This window comes from Salvelinus namaycush, unplaced genomic scaffold (assembly GCF_016432855.1).
Source record: "Salvelinus namaycush isolate Seneca unplaced genomic scaffold, SaNama_1.0 Scaffold2209, whole genome shotgun sequence".
Classification (NCBI taxonomy): domain Eukaryota; kingdom Metazoa; phylum Chordata; class Actinopteri; order Salmoniformes; family Salmonidae; genus Salvelinus; species Salvelinus namaycush.
In genome coordinates this window covers 1-18,255 of record NW_024059019.1, presented here as the reverse complement: position 1 = coordinate 18,255, position 18,255 = coordinate 1, and the positions used below count along the sequence as shown (strand labels likewise).

Below are 18,255 nucleotides of genomic sequence, written 5' to 3'. Positions count from 1 at the left end.
ACTCCTGTATCTCCCTCAGAGCTAGAATGAGACCAACGTGTGGCCGGTGCTGTGGTGAGAGAGAGAAGCACTCCTGTATCTCCCTCAGAACTAGAATGACACCAACACGTGGCCGGTGCTGTGGTGAGAGAGAGAAGCACTCCTGTATCTCCCTCAGAACTAGAATGAGACCAAGGCGTGGCCGGTGCTGTGGTGAGAGAGAGAAGCACTCCTGTATCTCCCTCAGAACTAGAATGAGACCAACGTGTGGCCGGTACTGTGGTGAGAGAGAGACGCACTCCTGTATCTCCCTCAGAACTAGAATGAGACCAACGTGTGGCCGGTACTGTGGTGAGAGAGAGATGCACTCCTGTATCTCCCTCAGAACTAGAATGAGACCAACACGTGGCCGGTGCTGTGGTGAGAGAGAGAAGCACTCCTGTATCTCCCTCAGAACTAGAATGAGACCAACACGTGGCCGGTGCTGTGGTGAGAGAGAGAAACACTCCTGTATCTCCCTCAGAACTAGAATGAGACCAACGTGTGGCCGGTGCTGTGGTGAGAGAGAGAAACACTCCTGTATCTCCATCAGAACTAGAATGAGACCAACGTGTGGCCGGTGCTGTGGTGAGAGAGAGAAGCACTCCTGTATCTCCCTCAGAACTAGAATGAGACCAACGTGTGGCCGGTGCTGTGGTGAGAGAGAGAAGCACTCCTGTATCTCCCTCAGAACTAGAATGAGACCAACACGTGGCCGGTGCTGTGGTGAGAGAGAGAAGCACTCCTGTATCTCCCTCAGAACTAGAATGACACCAACACGTGGCCGGTGCTGTGGTGAGAGAGAGAAGCACTCCTGTATCTCCCTCAGAACTAGAATGAGACCAACGTGTGGCCGGTGCTGTGGTGAGAGAGAGAAGCACTCCTGTATCTCCCTCAGAACTAGAATGAGATTCCCTTTCTATGATCGCTCTCCCTCTCTCTGCTAGACATGAGCCTGCAACTCTCATCTCTCCAGCATTGCACTTCATTTCATTCCTTATAGAATCATAGCCGTGGCAAGGGCGCTGGAGGAGCTGCTGTACCTCTGATTAATTGAAATAAATTTGCCAAAGTTATAGAATTACTGCTGTCAGTTCAGAAAGAAATGAAATACTACAGAATACTATACCAGACGTAGGCCTATAATTTAGACACAGAGGATGAATAGCTTCTTTTAAAAAATTACCTAGCTGTGGATTGTGTTCATGTAACCCAATCACAAAGCATATAGCCCGGGAACGCACAACAAATCTGTCAGTAAACAGCATGCAGCCAGAACCAGGCTTTCACAATATTTCAAATACAATTGCGGAAATACACAGGTCGGAAAGCAAATGGCTCATGCTTAAAGGAGAAGACTATAATCTGAATGTAGACCATTAAAATATTTGATCAACTTCCAAATAGGCCTACTGAGCAAACATTGTTTTACACAGTAAATCAAGAGAGACAGGCTTTCAGCATGAGAGTATTGGCCATCAGCGGCCAGTGAGCTGTGCATCATTGGGTGAGTCAGTGAAACTGGAAAGCTTTTCTAGGACTGTCATTTCCTCCTCATATTGTACAATAAGTCTCCACACACCTAGGCCTAGGCTATTGATGGATTCAAGATGAGGTCGTTTTTATTGATATCAGTTTGTCAGCGTCAAAGTAGCCTGTCATTTCGATCATTTGTGCTGTATAAAAAAATATTATTCTAAAGTAATATAAAATGATGTACAATTGCACGAAATGTCTTTATAAAAGGCCATTCTTCCTGGACCCAAGTACAATGTTTTTCCCCATGTGACAACTTCTGTAAGGCCTCTACTCTAATCCTATATGTCACTACACAAATGCAATGACATGCACTGCTTTATTACAATGTTCCAGTACCTCAGAGCCCCCTAAGGTCCCCCCGCTCTCATGACCTCGGAGCCCCCCAGGTCACCCCCCTCTCACGACCTCAGAGCCCCCCAGGTCACCCCCCTCTCATGACCTCAGAGCCCCCCAGGTCACCCCCCTCTCACGACCTCGGAGCCCCCCAGGTCACCCCCCTCTCATGACCTCGGAGCCCCCCAGGTCACCCCCCTCTCACGACCTCAGAGCCCCACAGGTCACCCCCCTCTCACAACCTCAGAGCTCCCCAGCTCACCCTCCTCTCACAACTTCAGAGCCCCCCAGGTCACCCCCTCTCACGACCTCAGAGCCCCCCAGGTCACCCCCCTCTCATGACCTCAGAGCCCCCCAGGTCACCCCCCTCTCATGACCTCGGAGCCCCCCAGGTCACCCCCCTCTCACGACCTCAGAGCCCTCCATCTCACCCCCCTCTCACGACTTCAGAGCCCCACCAGGTCACCCCCCTCTCATGACCTCAGAGCCCCCCAGGTCTGACTTTAAGGGTGGAGTTTGACTTTATTGGTGGGAGTCTGACTTTAATAGTGGAGTCTGACTTTAATAGTGGAGTCTGACTTTAATGGTGGAGTCTGTGTATTTAAACTTCCCTGCAATGACAGCTTCTCTGCCACTCCGTTTCCAATCCACTTTCAGGCTCCAGCAATCAGGTAAGACATTGTCTCTGTCTCAAATGGCACTGATAGTGCTTTGGCTAAAAGTAGTGCACTAAATAGGGAACAGGGTGCCATTTGGGACGCAAACACTTTTGCCATTGTGTAAAATAATGTGAAATAGGATTACCAGTGATTTGATAAGAATAAGAGTTATCCTCTCTGTCTAAAGCCAAACTTATCCCGTACAATGTTTATTTGGCTCAAAAGCATTTCAAACCATGAAGGAAGGCATCACACCCAAACTATGTTCGTTTTCATAATAAAGAATAAATACATTTCTAAGATCTGATTTAAAATTGACCAAAGCTGGAGAGGTAATCTATGTCAACACCTACTTTATCATTACGCTGCATCTCTGCTGTCCTACAGAGCTAACGGTCCTAACCCTACACCAGCGGGTTGATGACCTGGTCCAAGCCCCAGTCCTAACCCTACACCAGGGGGTTGATGACCTGGTCCAAGCCCCAGTCCTAACCCTACACCAGGGGGTTGATGACCTGGTCCAAGCCCCAGTCCTAACCCTACACCAGGGGGTTGATGACCTGGTCCAAGCCCCAGTCCTAACCCTACACCAGGGGGTTGATGACCTGGTCCAAGCCCCAGTACTAACCCTACACCAAGGGAAGCAGCAGAGGGAGCACCCCCCTATCCACATCGACGGGACAGTAGTGGAGAGGGTAGAAAGCTTTAAGTTCCTTGGCGTACACATCACGGACAAACTGAATTGGTCCACCCACACAGACAGCGTGGTGAAGAAGGCGCAGCAGCGCCTCTTCAACCTCAGGAGGCTGAAGAAATTCGGCTTGTCACCAAAAGCACTCACAAACTTCTACAGATGCACAATCGAGAGCATCCTGTCGGGCTGTATCACCGCCTGGTACGGCAACTGCTCCGCCCACAACCGTAAGGCTCTCCAGAGGGTAGTGAGGTCTGCACAACGCATCACCGGGGGCAAACTACCTGCCCTCCAGGACACCTACACCACCCGATGTCACAGGAAGGCCATAAAGATCATCAAGGACAACAACCACCCGAGCCACTGCCTGTTCACCCCGCTATCATCCAGAAGGCGAGGTCAGTACAGGTGCATCAAAGCAGGGACCGAGAGACTGAAAAACAACTTCTATCTCAAGGCCATCAGACTGTTAAACAGCCACCACTAACATTGAGTGGCTGCTGCCATACATGTAAAAAAATTATCACTAGCCACTTTAAACAATGTCACTTTATATAATGTTTACATACCCTACATTACTCATCTCATATGTATAGACTGTACACTATACCATCTACTGCATCTTGCCTATGCCGTTCTGTACCATCACTCATTCATATATCTTTATGTACATATTCTTTATCCCTTTACACTTGTGTGTATAAGGTAGTAGTTGTGGAATTGTTAGGTTAGATTACTTGTTGGTTATTACTGCATTGTCGGAACTAGAAGCACAAGCATTTCGCTACACTCGCATTAACATCTGCTAACCATGTGTATGTGACAAATAAAATTTGATTTGATTTTGTCATGGTTCAAGCCCCAGTCCTAACCCTAAACCAGGGGGTTGATGACCTGGTTCAAGCCCCAGTCCTAACCCTACACCAGGGGGTTGATGACCTGGTCCAAGCCCCAGTACTAACCTTACACCAGGGGGTTGATGACCTGGTCCAAGCCCCAGTCCTAACCCTACACCAGGGGGTTGATGACATGGTTCAAGCCCCAGTCCTAATCCTACACCAGGGGGTTGATGACCTGGTCCAAGCCCCAGTACTAACCTTACACCAGGGGGTTGATGACCTGGTCCAAGCCCCAGTCCTAAACCCTACACCAGGGGGTTGATGACCTGGTCCAAGCCCCAGTACTAACCCTACACCAGGGGGTTGATGACATGGTCCAAGCCCCAGTCCTAACCCTACACCAGGGGGTTGATGACATGGTCCAAGCCCCAGTACTAACCCTACACCAGGGGGTTGATGACATGGTTCAAGCCCCAGTACTAACCCTACACCAGGGGGTTGATGACCTGGTCCAAGCCCCAGTACTAATCCTACACCAGGGGGTTGATGACATGGTCCAAGCCCCAGTCCTAACCCTACACCAGGGGGTTGATGACCTGGTTCAAGCCCCAGTACTAACCCTACACCAGGGGGTTGATGACATGGTCCAAGCCCCAGTCCTAACCCTACACTAGGGGGTTGGTGACAAGATCCAAGCCCAGTCCTAACCCTACACCAGGGGGTTGATGACCTGGTTCAAGCCCCAGTACTATCCCTACACCAGGGGGTTGATGACATGGTCCAAGCCCCAGTACTAACCCTACACCAGGGGGTTGATGACCTGGTTCAAGCCCCAGTACTAACCCTACACCAGGGGGTTGATGACCTGGTCCAAGCCCCAGTACTAACCCTACACCAGGGGGTTGATGACATGGTTCAAGCCCCAGTCCTAACCCTACACCAGGGGGTTGATGACATGGTCCAAGCCCAGTCCTAACCCTACACCAGGGGGTTGATGACATGGTCCAAGCCCCAGTACTAACCCTACACCAAGGGGTTGATAACATGGTCCGAGCCACAGTCCTAACCCTACACCAGGGGGTTGATGACAGTCTGGATGGTACTACAGTCTGGTGGTACTACAGTCTGATGGTACTACAGTCCGGTGGTATTACAGTCTGATTGTATTACAGTCTGATGGCACTACAGTCTGGTGGTACTACAGTCTGAAGGTACTACAGTCTGATGGTACTACAGTCTGGTGGTGTTACAGTCTGGTGGTACTACAGTATGATGGTACTACAGTCTGGTGGTACTACAGTCTGGTGGTACTACAGTCTGGTGGTACTACAGTCTGGTGGTATTACAGTCTGATGGTACTACAGTCTGGTGGTACTACAGTCTGGTGGTACTATGGTCTGGATGGTACTACAGTCTGGTGGTACTACAGTCTGATGGTACTACAGTCCGGTGGTATTACAGTCTGATGGTACTTCAGTCTGATGGTACTACAGTCTGATGGTACTACAGTCTGGTGGTACTACGGTCTGATGGTACTACAGTCTGATGGTACTACAGTTTGATGGTACTCCAGTCTGATGGTTTTAAGGTCTGATGGTACTACAGTCTGGTGGTACTACAGTCCGGTGGGATTACAGTCTGATGGTATTACAGTCTGATGGTATTACAGTCTGATGGTACTATAGTCTGGTGGTACTACAGTCTGGTGGTACTACAGTCTGGTGGTACTACAGTCTGATGGTACTATAGTCTGGTGGTACTACAGTCTGGTGGTACTACAGTCTGATGGTACTACAGTCTGGATGGTACTACAGTCCGGTGGGATTACAGTCTGATGGTATTACAGTCTGATGGCACTACAGTCCGGTGGTACTACAGTCCGGTGGTATTACAGTCTGATGGTACTACAGTCTGATGGTACTACAGTCTGGTGGTACTACAGTCTGATGGTACTACAGTCTGGTGGTACTACAGTCCGGTGGTATTACAGTCTGACGGTAATACAGTCTGATGGTACTACATTCTGGTGGTACTACAGTCTGGTGGTACTACAGTCCGGTGGTACTACAGTCTGACGGTACTACAGTCCGGTGGTACTACAGTCTGGTGGTACTACAGTCTGGTGGTACTACAGTCTGGTGGTACTACAGTCCGGTGGTATTACAGTCTGATGGTATTACAGTCTGATGGCACTACAGTCCGGCGGTATTACAGTCTGATGGTACTACAGTCTGGATGGTACTACAGTCTGGTGGTACTACAGTCTGGTGGTACTACAGTCTGATGGTTTTAAGGTCTGATGGTACTACAGTCTGGTGGTACTACAGTCTGGTGGTACTACAGTCTGATGGTACTACAGTCTGATGGTACTACAGTTTGATGATACTACAGTCTGATGGTTTTAAGGTCTGATGGTACTCCAGTTTGATTGTACTACGGTATGATAGCATTACAGTATGATGTTATTACAGTCTGATGGTACTGCAGTCTGATGGTATTACAGTCTGATGGTACTACAGTTTGACGGTATTACAGTCTGGTGGTACTACAGTCTGGTGGTACTACATTCTGGTGGTTTTACAGTCTGATGGTACTGCAGTCTGATGGTGCTACAGTCTGGTGGTATTACAGTCTGATGGTACTACAGTCTGACGGTACTACAGTCTGATGCTATTACAGTCTGATGGTACTACAGTCTGATGGTACTACAGCATGGTGGTTCTACAGTCTGATGGTCCTACATCATGGTGGTCCTTCAGTCTGGGGATGATGGGGCTAAGCCTGCAAAGCACCATTGTTCCTTGTCTCTCTAATGTAATTGGAAGTTTGGCAAAACTCCACGGACTGTAGGAGTGTGTTAGTGTGTGACAGTGTGGAAGGGAGGAGAGCGAGAGAGAGAGTGAGAGAGAATGTGTGAGTATGTGTCTGTGTGTCAGCAGTATCATCAGAGCGACAGCGGGCATGGAATCACAGAGCACCATGGGACATGCCAGTCACAGAGAGTGGAGGTTCAGAGCAGCAGATGTTGAGTGAAGCCACAATGGGTTGACAGTATTAGTCACAGGTCGCATTGAGAGACACACACACACACACCGTGGTGGCGTGACAGCTTTAGACGAGGTCCCATTGTGAGTCACAGCAGGGGAGCAGAAGAAAAGGGCCTTTCAGGGAGCTACCCTGGTAACAGTCTAGATAAACAGGGCTCTACACACCACAGATGGGCCAGGCAGGAAGCAATCATTTTGGTCTCCAGAATGTTTCTGAGAAAAGACTAATAAATAAACTGAATTGAATATTGTCTTTGAGAAAAACCCTCCTGTCTACCAAATGAATCCACACAAACCACTGTACACCATCATACAGATGTAGTATCTTATTTTGACCAGTATTGTCACAACAAAATAATCCTGCAGCAACAGGATTGTAATGTTTAGTCCATAATGCCACTTGCTAGGTGTTAAGTGATTCGCTGGCCAAAAGTAAGATACATAAAAAGTGCGATACTGTTAATATAACTGTCAGGCCCTAATCTCCACCCCCCTCCAGGTGTCGCCCATCTTCCCCATTATCCCCTGTGTATTTATACCTGTGTTCTCTGTTTGTCTGTTGCCAGTTTGTTTTGTTTGTCAAGTCAACCAGCGTTTTGTCTCAGCGCCTGCTTTTCCCAGTTTCTCTTTTTCTCGCCCTCCTGGTTTTGACCCTTGCCTGTCATGACTCTGAGCCCGCCTGCCTGACCACTCTGCCTGTCATGACTCTGAGCCCGCCTGCCTGACCACTCTGTCTGCTCCTGACCCTGAGCCTTCGTACCGATCTGTACCTTTGCCCCTACTCTGAATTACCAACCTCTGACCTGACTCTGAGCCTGCCTTCCGTTCTGTACCTTTGCCCCATTACTCTGGATTATCGACTCCTTCCTGCCTTGACCTGTTGTTTGTCTGCCCCTGTTGTTGTAATAAACATTGTTACTTCAACACAGTCTGCATTTGGATCTCACCTGAAACGTGATAATGAATGCATGTCAGCGTGGGTTGTCAGTAAATGTATGTAAATCACAAAGCTCATCAGCATTTCCTGCAATCAAATTAAGATCCTACATCTGTAGGTGAATACCATAGATAGGTTACATTGTCATCTGGTGACATAAAGGTAGAAGACAAGAGTCAGTGAATCCACTACGTTAGCGTCCACATCATCATTCTTGACAATAATTGTTCTGCATCAATTTAACATCAAGTTAGACAATGTCTATGTAAAGTATTGTGCTTCTGGTAAGATGTGCTTGTTTTACACATCTCAAGTTACAGATGCAGCACATGTTCAGTTGGATTGTGAGGGAAAGGAAATCTACCCGGTGAAGTTGAGAGCTTTTTGCAATCAAGGTTATTTGACTTAAAGAGGGAGAGGGCAGAGGATGGGTGTGTGGTGACAGCAGAGTATTTATCCCTGTGTCAGGAGGCTGCTATAAATTACATCTGAAATGATGCAGCTATACCTTATCCAGCCAGATTCATGCTTGCTTGGCTCACCACTTGGCTAACACCGGCAGTGTATCAGCAAGACTACGGCTATGTCCCAAAAGACACCCTATTCCTTATGTAGTGGCACAACTATTGACCAGGTTCCCGTAGGGCTCTGGCCAAAAGAAGTGCACTGTATAGGGGACAGGGTGCCGTTTGGGAGGCAGAATACTTTTCATTTCTTTAATCAAAGTGAACTAGCCAACAACAAGCAAGCTGCTGTGTTGTGATTCGCTCCAATAAATATAATGTCGGTGCCAAGACAGAGCGATGTCCAAATCAATATTTCTTGTTGGTTTTATTTGGTTGTTGTTTCACCAGGACTCGGGAGGAAGAATGTTTTGTGACTCGACTAAAACAGTTGATGAGATTATTTGGCTTGTGGGTGTGGCTGTAGTGCTTTTCATTTTGACCAATCGTATATTTACTAATATCTTCACAATGTGGCAGAGGGAGACTATTCTATTTTATAACAGCTTTCATGAATAAGCCCTAATAGATGCTTATACCTGTTATCATAAATATTCAAAATGCTTATAAATTGAAAATGGAGTTAGTAATATATTCATGCCAAATTAGACAGTGTAAAATAACTGAGAAGAACAGCACAAAATACCCTTTCTTTAAATCATGAATGGGTTTCAGAGAAGAGGGCTAATGCCTGCTATTAGCATAGCCTGCATCCCAATCAAAGAAGAGGCTAATGCCTGATATTAGCATAGCCTGCATCCCAATCAAAGAAGAGGCTAATGCCTGCTATTAGCATAGCCTGCATCCCAATCAAAGAAGAGGCTAATGCCTTTCATTAGCATAGCCTGCAATCTAATCAGAGAAGAGGCTAATGCCTTCCATTAGCATAGCCTGCATCCCAAATGGCCCCCGATTCATTATATAGTGCACTTCTTATGACCAGAGCTCTTTAAAGGGAAAGTGTACTATTTGGTATGCAGCCAGAGGCATTTCAACCCTCTTTGGACATGTCCATTAACTTAATTCACCTAGTGGAAAGAAGATTATAATGTATTATAATGGTCTCTTAATGAATGCTACGTTGCATCGTTTGTGGGGAATATATTCTGTATCTCCCGAATACGTAATTAGACCAGTATCTAACCTGATTACTTGTCTTTTTTCACCAAACTTTTAACTTAAAACCAAGGACATGGAAACATGTTTTGTTGATTCCACATTGAATTCAAGTTAGTTGACAACTCAACCAAATGCAAATCAAAACTACATTTACATTTACATTTAAGTCATTTAGCAGACGCTCTTATCCAGAGCGACTTACAAATTGGAAAGTTCATACATATTCATCCTGGTCCCCCCGTGGGGAATGAACCCACAACCCTGGCGTTGCAAGCGCCATGCTCTACCAACTGAGCCACACGGGACCAAAACTAGACGTTGAAATGACGTCTGTTACCAGTGGGTGTGTTCACAGTGTAATATTTGGGTTATACGTTAGCCACATTGTAAATGACGTCTGTTACCAGTGGGTGTGTTCACAGTGTAATATTTGGGTTATACGTTAGCCACATTGTAAATGACGTCTGTTACCAGTGGGTGTGTTCACAGTGTAATATTTGGGTTATACGTTAGCCACATTGTAAATGACGTCTGTTACCAGTGGGTGTGTTTACAGTGTAATATTTGGGTTATACGTTAGCCACATTGTAAATGATGTCTGTTACCAGTGGGTGTGTTCACAGTGTAATATTTGGGTTATACGTTAGCCACATTGTAAATGACGTCTGTTACCAGTGGGTGTGTTTACAGTGTAATAATTGGGTTATATGTTAGCCACATTGTAAAGTCCGGTAAAGAATAATTCACACCTGGGTTTAAATACTATTTGAAATCTTTCAAATAAAAACAGTATTTGCTAAGCTGGTCTGGAGTGCCAAATGGGCGGGGTTTGTACTTGTGTGACTATTGTACTGGCTCCATTGCACCAGATGAGTTCAATCAAGCCCAGCAAACGTTTTGAAATGGTTTCAAATAGTATGTGTACACAGCTCTGGATGAATGTCTCCTCAAGAGGTGCCTAAACCGCCGCAATACAGAAGTGTATTAATTTGCATGAATAAATAATGATCATAGTTCTATTCTTCCTTCCAGACAGGGAGGTAGTGTAGGTTTGTGGTTGACTGGGAAATGAAATACCATTGAGACTGCTGCTACATTATTCAACAAGATGTAAGCAATCTGTGTAGTGTGCGTGTCGCTCTCTTTCTCTCATCTGTCTCTCTCTCTCTCTGTCTCTGTGTCTGTGTGTGTATGTGTGTATGTGTGTGTGTAGTGTATTGTGGTAGCACTGCAGCCTGAAAGTAAGGATTAAAGAAGCAGTAACCAAGCAGGTGGTCAAGGGCCAAGGACAGTGTCAGGACCAAGGACAGCGGACAGGTTCGAGGACAGCGGTCAGGGCCGAGGACAGCGGTCAGGGCCGAGGACAGCGGTCAGGACCGAGGACACCGGTCAGGACCAAGGACAGCGGTCAGGTCCAAGGACAGCGGTCAGGACCAAGGACAGCGATCAGGACCAAGGACAGCGATCAGGACCAAAACATAGGAGTTAGTTAGTTTCCTCTTTTAGGTGTACTCTGTGGTTCTGGTAAAATGTATGCCAGAAGATTGTAAATCAAAACGGTTTTCTTCCACTTGGAAGCAGAGTGAAGGAGATGACTCTAATATCTCTGACATCTCATATGTAAACAACAGTCAGAGATTGCTGTATATCCGTTCATTCTGTCTATCTGCGTCAGTATCCATTAGGAAGTCTGTATCATTTTAACCAGAAGACACTGAAAGTGAAATCCATCGGTCTATTCACATGACAGACAGTTTGTTCTTTCAGCTTTTACAACATTTGTGAAGAGAAAGTATTTATGTCAGGGATAGACCTCTGTGATACGAATGTCTTTCTGTTTCTGTCAGGGAAAGACGTATTTAAGATAAAAGAAGCATAAAAGTGGGGTGAGATTTTAAAGGAATGCTTGGTTTGCTCCAGTGTGTATAAATGCTTCTTCCACATAACGTCTGTGTCCCAAAGTGCACCCTATCTTCTAATACAAGTTACTACATTTGACCAGAACCCAATGGGATACCCTATGGGCCCTGGTAAAAAGTAATGCACTACACAGGGAATAGGGTGCCACTCAGGACACACGCATGGGCATCTGAGACGCAACTTAGGAGGTACCATAATTAAGAGACCATTTTCTTTCATCACAAAGAGTCTCTGGTGAGGCTATGATTCATCCTGACTTTCTAGGGCCCACTTTTTCTTCATGTTTCAAGTGACTGCGTCCCAAATGGCACACTATTCTCTAAATAATGCACTACTTTTGAACAGGGCTCATAGGGCTCTAGTCAAAAGCAGTGCACTATGTAAGGAATAGGGTAGGGAATAGGTTGTCATTTGGGACACAGCCCTTCTAACATGAGTATCATTAGGATCCACAGGTATGTGTAATTATACGTGACCTTGGCTTTGGTTGACGGAAGTGCTGTGTGTTTACGATGACTCGATTTAAAACAGGAGAACCCATCAAGGTTTTATCAAGTGTGGTATGTTGAGAGGTAGCTGAGGAACACCAATGGAGATGTTTTTGTATTGTGCATTTTTATATCCTGCTGCTGAAATAATTACAGTTTCTTTAAACGTGACTCACAACCCCACAGAAATACAAAATAAATAGGTAACAAAATGAATGGGATGCCATTACAACCAATATCATCCAAATATGCTGAGAATCTCCATTCCAAACTTCCCTCTGAGATCTGACAGTGCTGTGTGTAGCCTAACTATCCACACTGTTTCTATTGGAATACTGGACCTCAATCTGTGTTAGGAGGGTTATATGGGAATACTGGGCCTTGATCTGTGTTAGGAGGGTTCTATGGGAATACTGGATCTAGATCTGTGTTAGGAGGGTTCTATTGGAATACTGGACCTCAATCTGTGTTAGGAGGGTTATATGGGAATACTGGGCATTAATCTGTGTTAGGAGGGTTATATGGGAATACTGGACCTCAATCTGTGTTAGGAGGGTTATATGGGAATACTGGGCCTAGATCTGTGTTAGGAGGGTTATATGGGAATACTGGTCCTAGATCTGTGTTAGGAGGGTTCTATTGGAATACTGGACCTCAATCTGTGTTAGGAGGGTTATATGGGAATACTGGGCCTTGATCTGTGTTAGGAGGGTTCTATGGGAATACTGGATCTAGATCTGTGTTAGGAGGGTTCTATTGGAATACTGGTCGTAGATCTGTGTTAGGAGGGTTCTATTGGAATACTGGTCGTAGATCTGTGTTAGGAGGGTTCTATTGGAATACTGGAACTAGATCTGTGTTAGGAGGGTTCTATTGGAATACTGGACCTAGATCTGTGTTAGGAGGGTTCTATTGGAATGCTGGTCGTAGATCTGTGTTAGGAGGGTTCTATTGGAATACTGGTCCTAGATCTGTGTTAGGAGGGTTCTATTGGAATACTGGAACTAGATCTGTGTTAGGAGGGTTATATTGGAATACTGGTCCTAGATCTGTGTTAGGAGGGTTCTATTGGAATACTGGAACTAGATCTGTGTTAGGAGGGTTCTATTGGAATACTGGTCCTAGATCTGTGTTAGGAGGGTTCTATTGGAATACTGGTCCTAGATCTGTGTTAGGAGGCTTCTATTGGAATACTGGAACTAGATCTGTGTTAGGAGGGTTCTATTGGAATACTGGTCCTAGATCTGTGTTAGGAGGGTTCTATGGGAATACTGGATCTAGATCTGTGTTAGGAGGGTTCTATTGGAATACTGGTCCTAGATCTGTGTTAGGAGGGTTCTATTGGAATACTGGTCCTAGATCTATGTTAGGAGGGTTCTATTGGAATACTGGTCCTAGATCTGTGTTAGGAGGGTTCTATTGGAATACTGGATCTAGATCTGTGTTAGGAGGCTTCTATTGGAATACTGGTCCTAGATCGGTGTTAGGAGGGTTCTATTGGAATACTGGATCTAGATCTGTGTTAGGAGGGTTCTATTGGAATACTGGTCCTAGATCTGTGTTAGGAGGGTTCTATTGGAATACTGGACCTAGATCTGTGTTAGGAGGGTTCTATTGGAATACTGGATCGTAGATCTGTGTTAGGCGGGTTCTTTGGAATACTGGTCCTAGATCTGTGTTAGGAGGGTTCTATTGGAATACTGGTCGTAGATCTGTGTTAGGAGGGCTCTATTGGAATACTGGTCCTAGATCTGTGTTAGGAGGGTTCTATTGGAATACTGGAACTAGATCTGTGTTAGGAGGGTTCTATTGAAATACTGGACCTAGATCTGTGTTAGGAGGGTTCTATTGGAATACTGGACCTAGATCTGTGTTAGGAGGGTTCTATTGGATACTGGAACTAGATCTGTGTTAGGAGGGTTCTATTGGATTACTGGAACTAGATCTGTGTTAGGAGGGTTCTATTGGAATAGTGGATCTAGATCTGTGTTAGGAGGGTTCTATTGGAATACTGGAACTAGATCTGTGTTAGGAGGGTTCTATTGGAATACTGGAACTAGATCTGTGTTAGGAGGGATCTATTGGAATACTGGTCCTAGATCGGTGTTAGGAGGGTTCTATTGGAATACTGGTCCTAGATCTGTGTTAGGAGGGTTCTATTGGAATACTGGAACTAGATCTGTGTTAGGAGGGTTCTATTGGAATACTGGACCTAGATCTGTGTTAGGAGGGTTCTATTGGAATAGTGGATCTAGATCTGTGTTAGGAGGGTTCTATTGGAATACTAGAACTAGATCTGTGTTAGGAGGGTTCTATTGGAATACTGGACCTAGAGACTTGAGATGAATTCTATGGTTGACTCACCCTGACCACGGTTTCTACCCACTGAAGACATGTTTGATATGGGAACATCGGACGTGAGTGTATTCTTAGGAGTTAATCACAAGCTAGGTTTTAAATAACCATATTGATTAGTTGTTGTTTGTTAGGCTAAGCCTCCATCTCCTTCTTCCTTCCTTCCTTCCTCCCCTCCCTCATTCCCCTCCCCTCCCCTCCATGCATCATTTATCCCAGATTACTGATGGATGGAGGGGGAATTGACAAAGGGAGACAGCAGCAGCAACATTTTGTTTATTCACACATGGACGATTGATCATTGAACATCGATTTGATAATTGTTACTTTCACCCAGCTGGGTGGCTGGGTTGTGGAGAAAAATAAGGCTGTGGGACACCCATCCCAGGCCTGTGGGCTGTGAGAATAGATCTGTCTGTGTTTCTTACCCAAGTTTCCAGTCATCAGATAGGCGTTGTGGAAGTCCTTCATGCCCAGGCCAACGATGTGGATAAATTCCTCGATGACCTGCATCAGCTCCACTGCACCTGGATAGATCTAGAGAGATGACAACAACATTATAGTTAACTAGTGAGAGGTGAGGACAACATTACAGTTAACTAGTGAGAGGTGAGGACAACATTACAGTTAACTAGTGAGAGGTGAGGACAACATTACAGTTAACTAGTGAGAGGTGTGGACAACATTACAGTTAACTAGTGAGAGGTGAGGACAACATTACAGTTAACTAGTGAGGGGTGAGGACAACATTACAGTTAACTAGTGAGAGGTGAGGACAACATTACAGTTAACTAGTGAGAGGTGTGGACAACATTACAGTTAACTAGTGAGAGGTGAGGACAACATTACAGTTAACTAGTGAGAGGTGAGGACAACATTACAGTTAACTAGTGAGAGGTGAGGACAACATTACAGTTAACTAGTGAGGGGTGAGGACAACATTACAGTTAACTAGTGAGAGGTGAGGATGACATTACAGTTAACTAGTGAGAGGTGTGGACAACATTACAGTTAACTAGTGAGAGGTGAGGACAACATTACAGTTAACTAGTGAGAGGTGTGGACAACATAACAGTTAACTAGTGAGAGGTGAGGACAACATTATAGTTAACTAGTGAGAGGTGAGGACAACATTACAGTTAACTAGTGAGAGGTGAGGACAACATTACAGTTAACTAGTGAGAGGTGAGGACAACATTACAGTTAACTAGTGAGATGTGAGGACAACATTACAGTTAACTAGTGAGAGGTGAGGACAACATTACAGTTAACTGGTGAGAGGTGAGGACAACATTACAGTTACCTAGTGAGAGGTGAGGACAACATTACAGTTAACTAGTGAGAGGTGAGGACAACATTACAGTTAACTAGTGAGAGATGTGGACAACATTACAGTTAACTAGTGATAGGTGAGGACAACATTACAGTTAACTAGTGAGAGGTGAGGACAACATTACAGTTAACTAGTGAGAGGTGAGGACAACATTACAGTTTACCTAGTGAGAGGTGAGGACAACATTACAGTTAACTAGTGAGAGGTGAGGACAACATTACAGTTAACTAGTGAGAGGTGAGGACAACATTACAGTTAACTAGTGAGAGGTGAGGACAACATTACAGTTAACTAGTGAGAGGTGTGGACAACATTACAGTTAACTAGTGAGAGGTGAGGACAACATTATAGTTAACTAGTGAGAGGTGAGGACAACATTACAGTTAACTAGTGAGAGGTGAGGACAACATTACAGTTAACTAGTGAGAGGTGAGGACAACATTACAGTTAACTAGTGAGAGGTGTGGACAACATTACAGTTAACTAAGTGAGAGGTGTGGACAACATTATAGTTAACTAGTGAGAGGTGTGGACAACATTACAGTTAACTAGTGAGAGGTGTGGACAACATTATAGTTACCTAGTGAGAGGTGAGGACAACATTACAGTTACTAGTGAGAGGTGGAGGACAACATTACAGTTAACTAGTGAGAGGTGAGGACAACATTACAGTTAACTAGTGAGAGGTGAGGGCAACATTACAGTTAACTAGTGAGAGGTGAGGACAACATTACAGTTAACTAGTGAGAGGTGAGGACAACATTACAGTTAACTAGTGAGAGGTGAGGACAACATTACAGTTAACTAGTGAGAGGTGAGGACAACATTACAGTTAACTAGTGAGAGGTGAGGGACAACATCACAGTTAACTAGTGAGAGGTGAGGACAACGTTACAGTTACTAGTGAGAGGAGAGGACAACATTACAGTTACTAGTGAGATGTGAGGACAACATTATAGTTAAACTAGTGAGAGGTGAGGACAACATACAGTTAACTAGTGAGAGGTGAGGACAACAATTACAGTTAACTAGTGAGAGGTGAGGACAACATTATAGTTAAATAGTGAGAGGTGAGGACAACATACAGTTAACTAGTGAGAGGTGAGGACAACATTACAGTTAACTAGCGAGGTGTGGACAACAGTTAACTAGTGAGTGGTGAGGACACATTACAGTTAACTAGTGAGAGGTGAGGACAACATTACAGTTAACTAGCGAGAGGTGAGGACAACATTACAGTTAACTAGTGAGTGGTGAGGACAACATTACAGTTAACTAGTGAGAGGTGAGGACAACATTATAGTTAACTAGTGAGAGGTGAGGACAACATTACAGTTAACTAGTGAGAGGTGTGGACAACATTACAGTTAACTAGTGAGAGGTGTGGACAACATTACAGTTAACTAGTGAGAGGTGAGGACAACATTACAGTTAACTAGTGAGAGGTGTGGACACCTTTACAGTTAACTAGCGAGAGGTGAGGACAACATTACAGTTAACTAGTGAGTGGTGAGGACAACATTACAGTTAACTAGTGAGAGGTGAGGACAACATTATAGTTAACTAGTGAGAGGTGAGGACAACATTACAGTTAACTAGTGAGAAGTGTGTACAACATTACAGTTAACTAGTGAGAGGTGTGGACCACATTATAGTTAACTAGTGAGAGGTGAGGACATCATTACAGTTAACTAGTGAGAGGTGAGGACAACATTACAGTTAACTAGTGAGAGGTGTGGACAACATTACAGTTAACTAGTGAGAGGTGTGGACAACATTACAGTTAACTAGTGAGAGGTGAGGACAACATTACAGTTAACTAGTGATGTGAGGGTGAGGCAACATTACAGTTAACTAGTGAGAGGTGAGGACAACATTACAGTTAACTAGTGAGAGGTGAGGACAACATTACAGTTAACTAGTGACAGGTGTGGACAACATTACAGTTAACTAGTGAGATGTGTGGACAACATTACAGTTAACTAGTGAGAGGTGAGGACAACATTACAGTTTACTAGTGAGAGGTGTGGACAACATTACAGTTAACTAGTGAGAGGTGTGGGCAACATTACAGTTAACTAGTGAGAGGTGAGGACAACATTACAGTTAACTAGTGAGAGGTGAGGACAACATTACAGTTAACTAGTGAGAGGTGAGGACAACATTACAGTTACCTAGTGAGAGGTGAGGACAACATTACAGTTAACTAGTGAGAGGTGAGGACAACATTACAGTTAACTAGTGAGAGGTGAGGACAACATTACAGTTAACTAGTGAGAGGTGAGGACAACATTACAGTTAACTAGTGAGAGGTGAGGACAACATTACAGTTAACTAGTGAGAGGTGAGGACAACATTACAGTTAACTAGTGAGAGGTGTGGACAACATTACAGTTAACTAGTGAGAGGTGAGGACAACATTACAGTTAACTAGTGAGAGGTGAGGACAACATTACAGTTAACTAGTGAGA

The 18,255-nt window shown here is 44.9% G+C and overlaps 1 protein-coding gene across 1 annotated transcript in view; it reads right to left on the bottom strand.

Annotated features, from left to right (window-relative positions):
- The window catches only part of LOC120038474 (adhesion G protein-coupled receptor B3-like), a gene marked incomplete at its 5' end in the record, with an annotated part of 34,981 nt that extends 19,993 nt beyond the window's left edge, over nt 1-14,988 (bottom strand). Inside the window, one exon of the mRNA XM_038984206.1 lies at nt 14,880-14,988. Coding sequence (XP_038840134.1) covers nt 14,880-14,988 — 109 coding nt within the window. The remainder of the gene's footprint in view (nt 1-14,879) is intronic.
- Between the last annotated feature and the right edge of the window lie 3,267 nt (nt 14,989-18,255).